This window comes from Miniopterus schreibersii, assembly GCF_964146895.1.
Source record: "Miniopterus schreibersii genome assembly, chromosome: 11".
Lineage (NCBI taxonomy): Eukaryota > Metazoa > Chordata > Mammalia > Chiroptera > Miniopteridae > Miniopterus > Miniopterus schreibersii.
In genome coordinates this window covers 16021005-16035017 of record NC_138111.1, presented here as the reverse complement: position 1 = coordinate 16035017, position 14013 = coordinate 16021005, and the positions used below count along the sequence as shown (strand labels likewise).

The window sequence follows — 14013 nt, the reverse complement described above, 5'->3', positions numbered from 1 at the left end:
ACATTAACTAAAATAGATAGTATTTGTTTACCTCAACTAATTTAAGGGCCACGTATCCTTGAGAGTACTGCAATGAGTATATAAATGTTGCATCTTCAGCTTTTTGCTGTAATCTTTTGCTGATTGTTGTTTTCACATTATCTCTTGTATTATAAGATGTTGTTAACATCTAAGTCTATGAATTGGGTTTCCCAGGATACTGATTTTAAAAATGCTGTAATAGAAATTTCTGTGCTTCACAGATTTATAGAACTCAAGATTCTTTTTATCATGCATGTTCTTGAAGCAGTATGTCCCTAAGGGTACTAATGGATGCTTTTCCCTCTTTCAATTTCTCGTTTTAGGGAAACTAAAACCAACAATGGCATTCATGTCAGGAAAATTGAAGATTAAAGGAAACATGGCACTAGCAATCAAACTGGAGAAGCTAATGAGTCAGATGCAGGCCAAGCTGTGAAGGAAAGGAAAAAAATATGTCGACCTCTAAGCTCAAAAAGTAAAAGGGTTCAACAGTTAAAATCTAATGTTTGTTTTCTTCCCTATTGTATTATAAGGATATGCATGTTTATTCTGGAAGAAATAGAATTTCTGTATCTATAAGACTTGAAATTATAATTAAAACAGCTAGTAAAAACTTAACCTTAAGTACAATTCTAAGACATTCTTTTTTATATTTTGTGAGTTTTGCCCTCTGAGCATTATAAACCATTTACCATCTTCTTTTAGGAAAAGTATTATGAGCAGCCAATCAGGGTCAAGCAGTAAAGTAACATTAGCTCTTTTTAAAGCTTTTCCCCATGAAAAATATGGCTAGTCAGTTCTAAAATTTTTAATTTGGGGTTGTATACCAATGAAAATCTTAATGATATTTTAGATTTTTATATACTTACTTTAAAGAAGATAGTCTATAATACAATTTCATAGGAATCACATAATAAACTACTTAATAAATTCTATTTTGAAGAGTAATGAAACAAAAACAGTTTTTCATTGTGTTAACTAGCTTTCCAAGCATGTCATCTATAGGAAAATATTATTAATGTAATTCAACTAATATGTATCCTATTTTAAATTATGAAAAAATGTCCTAAAATAAAATAATCTCTTCCCAGAAGTATGCACTTGGTAACAGTGTTTTGAAATGAGAACATTAAAATAGATGGTTGTTACAGGCTTAAATATCTGCCCTCTCTCCCCCCAATTTTTCTGTTGAAGTCCTAACTTCTAGTACCTCAGAATGTGACTGTATTAGGAAATAAAGCCTTTAAAAGAGGTGGTTAAGTGAAAATGAGACTTTTAAGGTGGGATCTAAACCAGTCTGACTGATGTCCTTATAAGAAGAGGAAATATGGGCACAAAAGAGAGACCAGGGATGCACACACATAGGAAAGACCACTTGAGGACACAGTGAGTCAAGAAGAGAGGCCTCAGAAGAAACCAAATCTATTGACACCTTGATTTTAGACTTCTAAACTGTAAGAAATTTTTGTTGGTATAGCCACCCAGTCTGTGGTATTTTGTTCTGGCAGCCCTAGCAAACTAATGCAATGGTTGGTTGGTTGGTCTTTTTTTAGAAAAAATTTTTTTTAAAGCCCTTAGCTTTCATTTTATCAGTTAAAAATACTTGAGTGTAATACTTTTACTTTCTCTAATATTATTGTGCTATTAAGCAACTTAGCTAATTCTGACATTTCATATAGAATCATAATGTTAAGGGATTTAATATGTATTTTATAAATGAGGAAACAGGATCAGAAATGGGAAAGGACTGGCCCAAAGCCAAAATTAACAAGCCCTATCCAACAAAAACTTCCCAGTACATTGGCCCCACCTCCCCCTCCAAGAAGCCCAGATGGATTGACTTTGAGTAGTAGCCTTACAACACCCTTGGCATCTTCCAGTCATTTCTAGCCACAAAGATCCTGGTCACCTGAGATGTTGCCAACTGGCTCCTTTTCTACTAAAGTTTTCTAAAGACGTCTCCGTTTTCTCTTCATTTTTCAAATGGTCTCAAAACTTTGGGAAATAGAAAGTAGAAAATATTTTTTTATAAAAGTAGAAAATATTGTGAGGCAGGAATTCTGGATTCTGGTCACTAAAACACATGGACTTGGGAAAAAACTCTTTCCACAGGGCCTGGTTTTCACATTAGTAATTGAGGGAGTTGGATGAGGTCATCTGTAGCCCCTTAGGGTTCATTACTAGGAAGTATTGGGCAATCTGCGGTATTGTATCAGAAGTCAAGGTAGTCACCTACATTCCTGAAGCCGCCTCTCTTGCCACCTCCTCCAAATGACTTAATGAGTTCACATGTATTCCCATTTTGTGGATCTGCCCATTAACTGTGTTGAAGTTGTAGACTCTCCCAAAAGCTTTGAATGGCTATTTTATGTGTTGTCCAGTAGCCAATTGAGCCCTGTTTCTGAAACAGTGGTATGGAGGGAGCCCTGCCTGTGTGCTCAGTTGGTTGAGCATCACCCTACGCACCAAAAGGTTGCTGGTTTGATTCCAGGTCAGGGCACATGCCAGGGTTTTGGCCTCCATCCCCAGTAGGGGGCATGCAGCAGGCAGCCAACTGATGTTTCTCACATCGATGTTTCTCTCCCTCTACCTTCCTTTCTCTCTCAAATCAATAAAAACATTTAAAAATATATTTATAATGATAATAAAAAAAAGAATGGTATGGAGGGAAATCATGCCATTGTACTTTTTACTGACTGAAGTTAGACATTTTTAAGATAGTTTGTTGCTAGTCATCTTACATTTCAACAAATCCTCTTACATAGTGCTTCGTAATCCCCTTAAGTAGAAGAAAAAAAATCTTTCCTCTTTATCTATCTTAAGTTCTCAGCTGGGGCCCTGTAAATTAGACTAACAAAAGATAAATTAACAAGAGAAAAACAAATAGTATTTATTATTATATGAATTGCATATACATGGGAGCATTCAGACACGAGTTACTCAAAGGGATGGTTAGAACTTCAGCTTAGGCTCTCCAACCTGGGAGCAGCCTGCACCTTTGTCTTTGCCTTTCCCTTTTCCTGTCCCTTCTCTCACCCCCCACCCCTACCCCATCCAAACTCCTCCCTCTGCCCCCCCCCCAGCATGTCAGCATTAGCTTCCTCTCTCTCAAGCGCCAAAGACCCTTTCTTTGCCTCTATAACTTGTTTCGTAAACGCATTTCTTCTAGGAATTACTTATTCCACCTCTGTAATTCTATCAAATGTTCTTGCAAAAAAACCCCAAAAACAAACAAACAAAAAACACTTGAGCTTATACATTATCTTAACAAAAGAATAATAAATTTTTAGAAAAGTAACACAAAGAAAAAGGACTTTGAGCTTCTAATTTTGCAAATTGTGAGGAGGAAAACATATGGCTTGTATAGTAAGAGCATGTTCAGTTTTGTAAGAAACTGCCAAACTTCTTCCAAAGTGACTGCACCATTTTGCATTCATACTACCAAGGAATGAGAGTTCCTGTTGCTCCACATCCTTGCCAGCATTTGGCATTGTCAGTGCTGTGAATTTTGGCCATACTAACAGGTGTGTAGTGGTATCTCATTGTTTTAATTTGCAATTTCCTAACGACATATGACGTTGAACATCTTTTCACATGCTTACTTGCCTCTCTACATTCTTTGGTGAAGTATCTGTTCAGGTATTTGGCCCATTTTTAAATCAGGTTATTTTCTGTTTGTTGTGTATTAAGAATTCTTTGTATGTTTTGTAAAACAGTGTTTTGTCAGATACACACGTCTTTTGCAAACATTTTTCTCCCAGTCCATGATTTGTTTTCTCATTCTTTTGACATTGTCTTCTGCAGAGCGGAAGTTTTTCACTGTAATGAAGTTCAGCTTATCAATCATTTCTTTCATGAATCGTGCCTTGTATTGTATCTAAAAAGTCATTGCCACACCCAAGATCATCTAGGTTTTATCCTATGTTACTTTCTAGGAGTTTTACAGTTTTGCATTTATATCTGTGACCCATTTTAAGTAAATTAATTTTTGTGAAAGGAGTAAAGGCTTTGCTTAGATTTGTTTTTTTGCATGTGGCTACCTAGTTGTTCCAGCACTATTTGTTGAAAAGACTATATCTTTTCTCCTTTTTCAAAGATCAGTTGACTATATTTGTGTCAGTCTATATTCTGGGCTCTCTTCTGTCCCACTGATCTATTGTCTCTTCTTTCACCAATACTACACTACTTGGTTACTGTAGCTCTATAGTAAGTCTTGAAGCCAGGCAGTGTCAGTCCTCCAACTTTGTTCTTCTCCTTCAATATTGAATTAGCTATTTGGGGTCTTTTGCCTCTTCATATAAACTTTAGAATCATTTTGTCGATCCACACAAAATAATGTTGGGATTTTCATTGGCATTGCACTGAATCTGTATGAAAGACTAGGACAAATCGATGTCTTGACAATATTGAGTCTTCATATTCATTAACATGAAGTGTCTCTTCATGTATTAAGTTGTTCTTTGATATCCTTCATTAGAATTTTATAGGTTTCCTTGTATAGATCTTATACGTATTTCATTAGATTTGTACTTAAATATTTCATTTTTGGGGTGATAATATAAGTGGTAATATGTTTTATATTTTAAGTTTTACTTGTTGATTGCTGGTATATAGGAAAGTGATGAACTTTTGTATATTAACCTTATATCCTACCTCCTTGCTATAATCACTTATTGGTTCCAGGAGGATTTTTGTCAGTTGTTTCAGATTTTCTACAGAGACAATTATGTCACCTATGAACACAGTTTTATTTTTTTCCTTCCCAATCTTTATAACTTTTATTTCCTTTTCTTGTGTTATTGTATTAGCTAGGACTTCCAGTATGATGTTGCAAAGCAGTAGTGAGAGGGGACATCCTTGAGGATGATCTTAGTGGAAAAGCTTCAAGACTCATTTATATTTTAGCAAGCGACTTCATTTCTTTCCTTAAGGCTGAATAATATTCTATTTTATGTACATGCCACATTTTGTTTATCCATTCACCCACCCATGGACATTTGGGCTGCCTCCACATCTTGGCTACAATGAATAATGATGCATTGAACATGGGTGTGTAAATGTCCCTTGAAGTTCCTGCTTTAAATTCTTTTGGTTCTAATTTCTCCACAGGAGTACATATTTGAAACATGTAGCAATTAACTGTGTTCTGTGTGGTTGTTTTTAACAGACATCATTTTGTCAGAAATGTTTGCATAGATTTTTTTATTCAGCCTAGACCAGGAGGGCTATTGATAGAGTCTGGTGTCAAGAATCCTTTCTCCTTTGTTCAGTAGTCTCTCTCTGCTTCAGTCATATTCTTCCCTCCCCGACCTACCTCAGGGGGAGAAGTGACTGAAGTTTCCCTGTCATAGCTGGGATGAGGCCAAGATGTGAGCCCCACATATGGCTAATCAGATAGGCCCTAAATGTTATTTATTACCATTTTTATTATTTTGGAGATGCTCAGTGCTGTAAGTAGATAGGGAGTTAAGAGCAGCTAGACTGCCTGGGATGAATATGATCTTGGGCAGATTTCTTAATTTCTCTGTGCCTCAGCTTCCCCATCTATAACAGGGCAATGCTAACATCCACTTCATAGAGTTTTTAGGATTAAATTAATATTCGCTAAGCACTTAGTTTAAACCCCAGGAATACTGTAAATGCTATGAAAATGTTTGTTAGGTAAGCAGGGTGCCTGATAACACTTTGGCATGTTGTGTGGAGCGGTATCAGTGCTGTTATTGTATGATTCCTGGGTCTTGGTGCCTTTTAGGGGTTTTTAAGCGGCTCCACTCTTTCCATGGGAAAGACGCGTGTGTTGCAGTTGGATTAGGAAATGCCACCGAGCAGAGGTGACTGTGGTGGGTTGTACGTCTGTCGGTCAGAGGTGTTCTTATACATGCCTGGGTGTAAAAGATGACTACTTAGTGCTTTAAAACAGGTGCCACGTACCTGCCTCACACGGAGCACGGTCTTGTAAAGAGGTCCGCTCAGAGCGTGTACGTGGAAATGTAAGGAGCCCCGAGGGGCGGCGGGGACAGCGGCCCCGGGAGCGAGGCGAGAAGGGATGCTGCCCACCTCAGAACGCAGCAGGGGTCGCGGCCGCACACCTGTCGGGCGCGGAGACCGGGGTCGCGGGCGCGCGTCCAGCAGGAAGGTCGGGCCCCAACTCCTCGGGGCAGCTGCGGCTGCGAGCTCGGCGCGTCGTAGGAGGTGTAGTTACACACTTCCTGTGGGTCTCGCGGACCACGGCGCGTTTCCGGTGCCGGCTGGAGCCCGGGGTCCGAGCCCCCGCCCCGCGCCCCGGCCCCGCCCGCGCCCCGCCCCCGGCCCCCGCCCCCCGCCCGCCCGCGGCGCTCCGAGCCCGGGGCGCACGGAGCGGCGCGCGCCGGTCGGCGAGCCAGGCTGGCGCCCCCGCACCCCGCTTCGGCCGCAGCCCGCCCGGCGCCTTCCCCGCTCCACTTGGCATCGCTCCCCGGCCCCCCGGCCGCTCTCCCTCCCTCCCCTCCCCTCAGCCTCGTCCCGCCCGGCTCCGCAGGCCCCCCCGCCGCCCGCGTTCCTATGGACAGACGCACAGACACCTGCAGGTGAGTGAGAGCCCGCGCGCGGGGCGGGGACGTGCGCGCCGACGCGGCCACCGGGGCGGGCGAGTCCCTTTGTGTCGGGGGCGGCCGCGCTGGGGTCTCCTCCGCCTCCCCCCCGGCGGCCGCGCGCTGACCCGGCTGAACCCTCCTTTTGTCTCCTCCCGGGGAGGGAGGGTGGGAAGGCCGAGAGTCGGGGCGGCGAGCCGGGCGGCCGGACGTCGCCGGCCACGGGCTTGGGGGCGTGAGGGGCGGAGACCCCCGGCGGCCCTGGGAGCCTCGGGAGCGAGCCCCGGCGGCGGCCGCTCTCCGGTCCGCCTCCCAGGACCCGCGCGCCGCCCAGCATCTCCCGTGGCCGCGGCGGCGGCGGGCGCGCTGCGTGGGTCTCGCTCGCCTGCTCCCGCTGTTGGGTCTGTCGGAGGGGCAGGAGGGCGGGAGGGGAAGAAAAGACCTGCCCTCTTAGTTTCCAAGTCTGAAGACGGTTGTGGGGAGAGGGGGAGAGGGGGTCCTGGGCTTTGCCAGACTTGTGTGTCTCCCGGGAGGCGCGCTGAGGTGCGCCCGGGGCGGGTGTGAAGGAACGTGCCGCGCTCCGGCCCCTTATTTATTGTTTCTAACGGCGGAGGGCTCTCTCCGCCGGCGCTCCGCGGCCCCTCTGAGGCTGCGCACAGCCAGCCGGGTTTGTTATCAAATACGCCCGGAGACGCGCTGCCCTGCGTGGGAGGAGGCTGGCCGGCCAAAATCGAACAAAAATCGGAGAACGCTCGTGGTTTCGGGTGGCCTGCTAGCCGCCTTCTCTTTTTCTTTTTTCTTTTCTTTCCTCCTGGGACTTAAAGGCAAAAAAACACAAAAGATCAACATGGCTGTGATTTTTACAATTTTTAACGTGTATTTTAAAGTTTTGGGGTAAAGTTTTCTTATTTCTCAGACTCCTTAGGATTAGCATGACAGACTCTTCTGCTTATTAAACAAACAGTTAACAAGCGAGTCAGGAGGTGACAGCTTCCACTGTGGAGGTTACATTAGAGTGCAGTCAACAGTTATCTAGCTTTGCGTTCTGGCTAAAACCTTTATTGTTTTGCTCCTTTGAGAAAGATCTGTTACAACATATGGGGAGACCGTGAATGTTAGCGCTGATTCCGACCCTCCCCCCCCCCCGTGATTGTGTTTTCCCCATTTTATATGAATTTGTATATTCTCTGTATGTAACCCAGCAATTGGGTTGTATACGTATTTAGTGGATAGAGTGTTTTGAAAAGTACTGTGATATTTCTTATTTATATTATTTTTCTGGCTATGTTTCTTATAGACGGTATATATTTCAGATACTCAAGTAATAAATGAAGTTGATTAAGCACCCAGAAAATTAATTTTACAGATTAAGACTTTTAATGCAGGTACAGATTTATGTCTTTGTATTAATCTCAATCTGCTGCTCACTTCTGGAGACTTTTATTTATTTTTGCCTAGTGTATAAGAATCCATTTTGACAAACTTAAATCTCACAGTTACCAAGCATATTATAAAAAACTGTTTTGAGGGCACTCAGTTATATGTACAGCTTTATGTAGAAAATGGAAGCTTTCTTAAAAAATAATTTTGAAAACAGCATTATCTAAACTTGGAAAAATGTTTAAATTTTCATCAACATGCAGAAATTCATCAGAAAACAATATACAATTTAATCCAGTTTTAATTAGGCAACTTGATTTTTGTCTTTATAAAGAGGAGACAGGTGTACCTAAAATATTGTCTTTTTTCTAAAAATATTTATCCTAGATTTTTGCCCTAGTTACTTAACACATTAATATTATTCTATGCCTAATTTTGTAAGTGCCCGGAGTGTATATTTTTGTACACTTAAAGCCTAGAAGAGGCAACATGTAACAACAATGGTGCCAGCCCCTTTGAGTTGATCAAATTTTATTAGTTCCTGCTCTGACTTCCGGTCTAGATTAGGTAAATGAATTTAAAGTCTGCAGAAGGCTCAGGGTTGCTGGTAGGCCCTTGAGAAAGGTTCCTCTTGACCTGCCATTAAGTATAGACCAAAGAGGATAGGTATTGAAATTTGTTCAAGCTTTATTCTGAAGGGTGGAATGTAGTTCTAAAACATTCCCAGAGTTTCAGCTCTTAGATACACACTCTTCATCAGCTCTTAGAAGCATTAAAAAAGATAAACTAACAAGTAGAATTGCTTGGGTAGGTATTTATTTACAAGGCTGTCAGTCTTAGCAATAAAGCTTAACAGAGTCACTATGTAAACTAAACAGTATAGAGAGTGTAGCCTGTGTTGAGAATTGCTTGGCAAAGTTGTAGTTGCGCTTAATAGTTTTTTGGGATTGGCAGTGTAGAATCTCTATGTGGCTGGCTATTTTTGTTGTTGTTGTTTTGTTTTTTGACTATGATATGTAGACATTAGTTTTTTGGTTTTTATATAATTAACAAGAATATTGTACTATAATTAGAGGCATTCCAGAGAATCTTACGTATTGCCAACTGATTTTCCTTCTGGTATGTTGTTGTTTAGAAAGGCACATAAATTATTTTTCACTTTTCATGGTTGATTTTTTTTTCCTACTTCTTTTGATATTGTGAAAAATCAATGCTATTTCCAGAAATTTTAAATTTGTATAAAGTTGGATTTTAAATGTAGCTGAGCAGTATAAACTGACATTTACCAGATTCTTTTTTAAAACAACACTAAGTTTGATAGGCTTAAAAATCCATAGACTTTACTAGCCTTTTCCTGTTTGTTCTCAGTGAGGTAGGTACCTTTAAAGGAAACTCAAAATGGCCACTTTATGTTAACTGGAACCCTTAAATGATAGTATCATTAGTAGTAATCAAATGGAAAACTGAAAAGTAACAATTGTATTTTTTATAATAGATTTATGACTTTCAAGTTTTTCTTTTTCATGCAGTTTTTGTAGCTTGGTAGGGAAGTAGGTCTGACTATGAGAGGTGTGGACAGTGACCCTATTCCAGCCTTTATAGTCCTGCACAGTTTAAGAATAGTACAAACCCTTGCTGCTTGTGGAAAATGTAGAATTTATTCTTGGATTAATATTCTGCTACCAGATGTATGAGGCTGGCTCTAAAGAAGCTTTTTCTCTTAAATACTGTCAAAAATAGAGAAGCTGAAGATTGGAGAGAAGCCATTTATTTTGAACAGTTTATTTTCTGACAGTTTGTGTTTGTAAAGAAACCTGTTCAGAATATAGTTGGGAGAAGAAGCCCCATAGGTTTCTTTTTTTCTTTTTTCTTTAAAAAAGTTCCATGAAACTTAACTCTTACATGATACTTTTTGACTTTGCTTTTGATTAGTTGATTTATGGAGTTTATTTACCAGCATGATGGGAGAATTCTTTTGCTATCATGAAATTGCACTCTGCCTGTGTTCTGGTCTGTTTCCTAGGTAACAAATGCATTGCATAGATTCCATAATGAGGACTGTGGTTGGCTAGTTACAGTGTAAATTCTGTTGTTTGGTAAAGCTTAGTCTCAAATTCAAATAAAGGTCAAGAATCTAAAAGTCCTGAAAATGCAAATTTTTGAATTTTATTTTGTATTCAGTGTCAAAAAAATTTAATATACTTTTCTGGAGAAAGGCAATTTATGGAGCAGTATTCAAGTTTGTTTTGCAAGTCTTAACACTTAAATAGTTGGAAAGCTTTTTGACTTTTTCGTGTTGGTAATAGCAATGGCTCTAGTGACAAAGAAGATGTATTTCAGAAACACTTTATTACACTTAAAATAGTATAGAAAGCAAAAGGAACATCAGTAATTGGCCCTTTTGTACTGAAAGGAAAACAACAACATATATGTCTCAAAAGGTAAACTGCAAGTTTGTGTGAAATATAACTTTAAAAAACTTTAAGAAGACATGAAAACATTTAATAAATGTTTCAAAACATTAAAAGTCTTACTATAAAATTACCCATTTTTACTCAAGCACTTTTCTAATCTGCCTGAACTTTGACTCAGCAGCAGGGAGCAGGTCTCTCTTAGAGAGTAGCTTTCCCCATCACCTTACTCTCCTCTTGAAATCTATGGCCTCTGTAACCCCAGACACAGGGCAAGAATTAATATGTGTGCAGCTTTGCTAGTAATTGTTGCCTGTTTGTTTAAAAAAACTTGTAAAGAACCAGAATTTTATTAATACCCAGTGCAAATATCTTTTCACTTGATGCCTGAAAATGTTTCTTGTTTGTTAATCATCAAGGATTTTGGTAGCTGAAATATTTTTAAGCGTTTTTTTCTTTTGAATTCTAGAGAATTATCCAAAGTTGCTTCTGTTACTTTCCCTTGCTTGGATGGATTGTTTTTGGATTATTTACCCTTTTAAAGTTAATTTTAATTTCAGGAACAGGACATATCTTGGTTGGATTCTCTCTTGGTTTTCCTCAAAACTAACACTACGTTAACCTTTTCTAATTGCAAATATTCTGTCCCTTCAGTTTTCCTTTATAAATATTTACTACTTAAATTTTTTTTATCATTGCATTATTTAAGGCACAATCACCACATATCAAAAGCTACGCTTTTCTGACATGAGACTTCATATTTGTGAACTCTTACCCAGCTAGGACTACTTCCCCAGTCTTTATTAGTTTTCAAGGGCTTCCATAAAAAGTATGACAGATTGGGTGGCTTAAACAACAAAAATTCATTTTCTCACAGTTCTGGAGGCTAGAAGTCCCAGATCAAGATGGTGGCAGGGTTGGGATCTTCTAAGGCTTCTTTCTTCAGCTTGTAGATGACTCTTCCTCAGGTGTCTTCACATGGTCTTCCCTATGTGCCTGAATGTGTCCTAATCTCCTCTTCTTACAGTGATATCAGTCCATATCCTTAGGACTCACACAAACGACCTCATTTTACTTTTAACTTAATTATCCCTTTAAACTCCCTAACTCCAAGTAAAGTCACATTCTGAAGTACTGAGGGTAGGACTTCAACATGGGAATTTGGGGGAATACACAGTTCAGCCCATAACAGAACCCATTCCTCTATCCATTGTCTTTCATACATACATGTATATATACACATATATATACTTCACTCCATATGTGTAGTTTTAAAGTGATTTCACCTTTTATGTCTTTTTTATTCTCTTGGAAGTTTGTCACTTGAGTGTAAGGCCCAGTACATAGTAGCGTGGTCGACTCTGTATGCCATTAAAAATAACTACAGAAGGTAGTTAAGGCCTTGTTTTTATTCACTCATATTTTTTCCTTTAAATGCTTTATTTTGAATAGTTTAAAGTAGAAAATTCTTAATAATTGGTTTTGAATACAGGAGAATATCAGTGTGGCCAAATTCAGTGGAAGTGCTGATTCTGTTATTTTGTGAAATCTGAGGATGAGTTTTGGTGCTGTTTTTCCCATATTGGTCTTGTTGCTTGCATGGTAAGTTACACACTCCTGGTCATTTCATGCATTCCTTGGCTGATGACCCTTGAATCTAATATCTAGTCAGGGCCTTTCTCATGAGATCTGGGTGTCTGCAACTACCAACTGGACATAGTCAGTTGATAGTCCACAAGCGTTTCACAACATGCCCAAAACATGACTTATCTTTCTCTTCAAATCTGTGTCTTTTCTTTTCCCTAGCTTAGTAAATGGTACCATCTTTCATCCATTTTCGCAGTCCAGAAATTTACAAGTTATCTGTGACTCCTGCCTTATTCTCAGTCCCATCTTCCATATGTAACCAAGCCCCTGGACTAGTCAATTCCTGATCCCCAAGATTTCTCAGTTCTGTCTGTTCGCTCCATGCAAATCACATATGACTCTCTCACCTTTGCCCATCATTGGTCTTGGTTCTACAGTTAAATATACTCAATGTGCAACAGAAGTCCTTATGCTAAGATTCTGTAATTGTTGCTTTATAGTCTGAAGCTCATTAAAGCTTCGTGAATAGCTCAGGTGAATAATATCTACTATTTTTCATATTTAAAACTGTTTATCTGTGGCTTTTATACTTGAAGGTCACTTTAGCTGAATATAAATACTTGGCTGACATTTTCTTCAAGTATTTTTTTTTTTAAGATTTCATTCTTGTAGGTGTTTTAGCTCTTTTTTAAACATATATTTTTATTGATTTTGGAGAGAGAGGAAAGGAGAAGGAAAGATAGAAACATTGATGAGAAACATCCATCGGCTGCCTCCTGCACGCCTCCTACTGGGGATCAAGCCCGAAACCTGGGCATGTGCCCTGACCTGGAATCAAACCGGTGACCTCTGGGTGCTTGGGAGCACACCCAGCCAACTGAGCCACACTGGCCAGGGCAACAGCTTGACTCTTAAAGAAGGTTGCTTGGCCCTTGGCTGGTGCTTCTCAATGGTTATAGCATCGGCGCATGCACTGAAGGGTCGCAGGTTTGATTCCCAGTCAAAGCCATGAACCTTGGTTGGGTTGCGAGTTTGCTCCATGCCCCTGGTGGGGCATGTGCAGGAGGCAAGCAGTCGATGTGTCTCTCTACATCGATGTTTCTCTCTTTCCTCCTCCCTCCCTTCCACTCTCTCTGAAAAGCAATGGAAAAAATATCCTCAGGTGAGGATTAACAAAACAAAAAAAGAAAGTTGCTTGGAGTTTGGGTATGTTTTTCTGTTTGGCAAACTTTTTCTGTAGAAGGCCAAATGGTAATTATTTTAGGCTTTGTGGGCCATAGATCACTGTCACAATTATTTAGCTATGCCATTGCAGTGCAAAAGCAGCCATAGAGAATATATAAATGAACAAGCATGACTGTGCTCTAATAAAATTTTTATAGAACCAGATAGTGAGCTGGATTTTGTCCACAAGCCATAGTTTGTTGACTCCTACTCTATTATATTTTGGTAAAAAGTGTTGTCAGCGTCTGATACCAATATGATTTTCTTTCTTTTTGAACTGACTTTGTTTGCCGAGATGTTCAAAACACTTTTTCCTTCATCTTTAAAGGCCAGTAATTTTACTAGAACATATATATGTATATATGTATTCTTTATATATTCTATATATTCTAGATATTTGTCCTTTGTCAGAAGCTTGGTTTGCAAGTGTCTTTATTAAGACTCTAGCTTATCTTTTAATCCTCTTCATGGGCTTTCACAGGGCAAAAGACTTTAATTTTACCAGTTTTTCCTTTTATGAATCGTGAGTTTGGCATCAAGTCTGAGAACTCTTTGCCTAACCCTTCATCCCAGACAGTTTCTCCTACGTTGTTTTTCACAAGTTTTTTTAGTTTTATGTCTTACGTTAAGTCTAAGATCCATTTTGTGTTAACCATTATTTTTGGGGGGGCACTGCTCCTCACCTAGGTCCAGCATGTCCTCCATCTCCATGGCCACCTGACCTCACTTGTGTTAATTTTTATTTAAGGTGTGAAGTTTAGATTGAAGTTCATTTTTTGCCTATCGATGTCCAATTGCTCCAGCACCATTTGTTGAAAAAG

At 39.9% G+C, this 14013-nt stretch overlaps 2 protein-coding genes across 2 annotated transcripts in view; both read left to right on the top strand.

Annotated features, from left to right (window-relative positions):
• The window catches only part of HSDL2 (hydroxysteroid dehydrogenase like 2), a 48371-nt gene extending 45740 nt beyond the window's left edge, over positions 1-2631 (top strand). Inside the window, exon 11 of the mRNA XM_081151025.1 lies at positions 345-2631. Coding sequence (XP_081007151.1) covers positions 345-457 — 113 coding nt within the window. The 3' untranslated portion in view covers positions 458-2631. The remainder of the gene's footprint in view (positions 1-344) is intronic.
• Positions 2632-6503: 3872 nt separating this feature from the next.
• Positions 6504-14013, top strand: part of KIAA1958 — a 98393-nt gene continuing 90883 nt past the window's right edge. The window contains exon 1 of the mRNA XM_081151761.1: positions 6504-6587. The gene's annotated coding sequence lies outside the window, so the exon portion shown is untranslated. The remainder of the gene's footprint in view (positions 6588-14013) is intronic.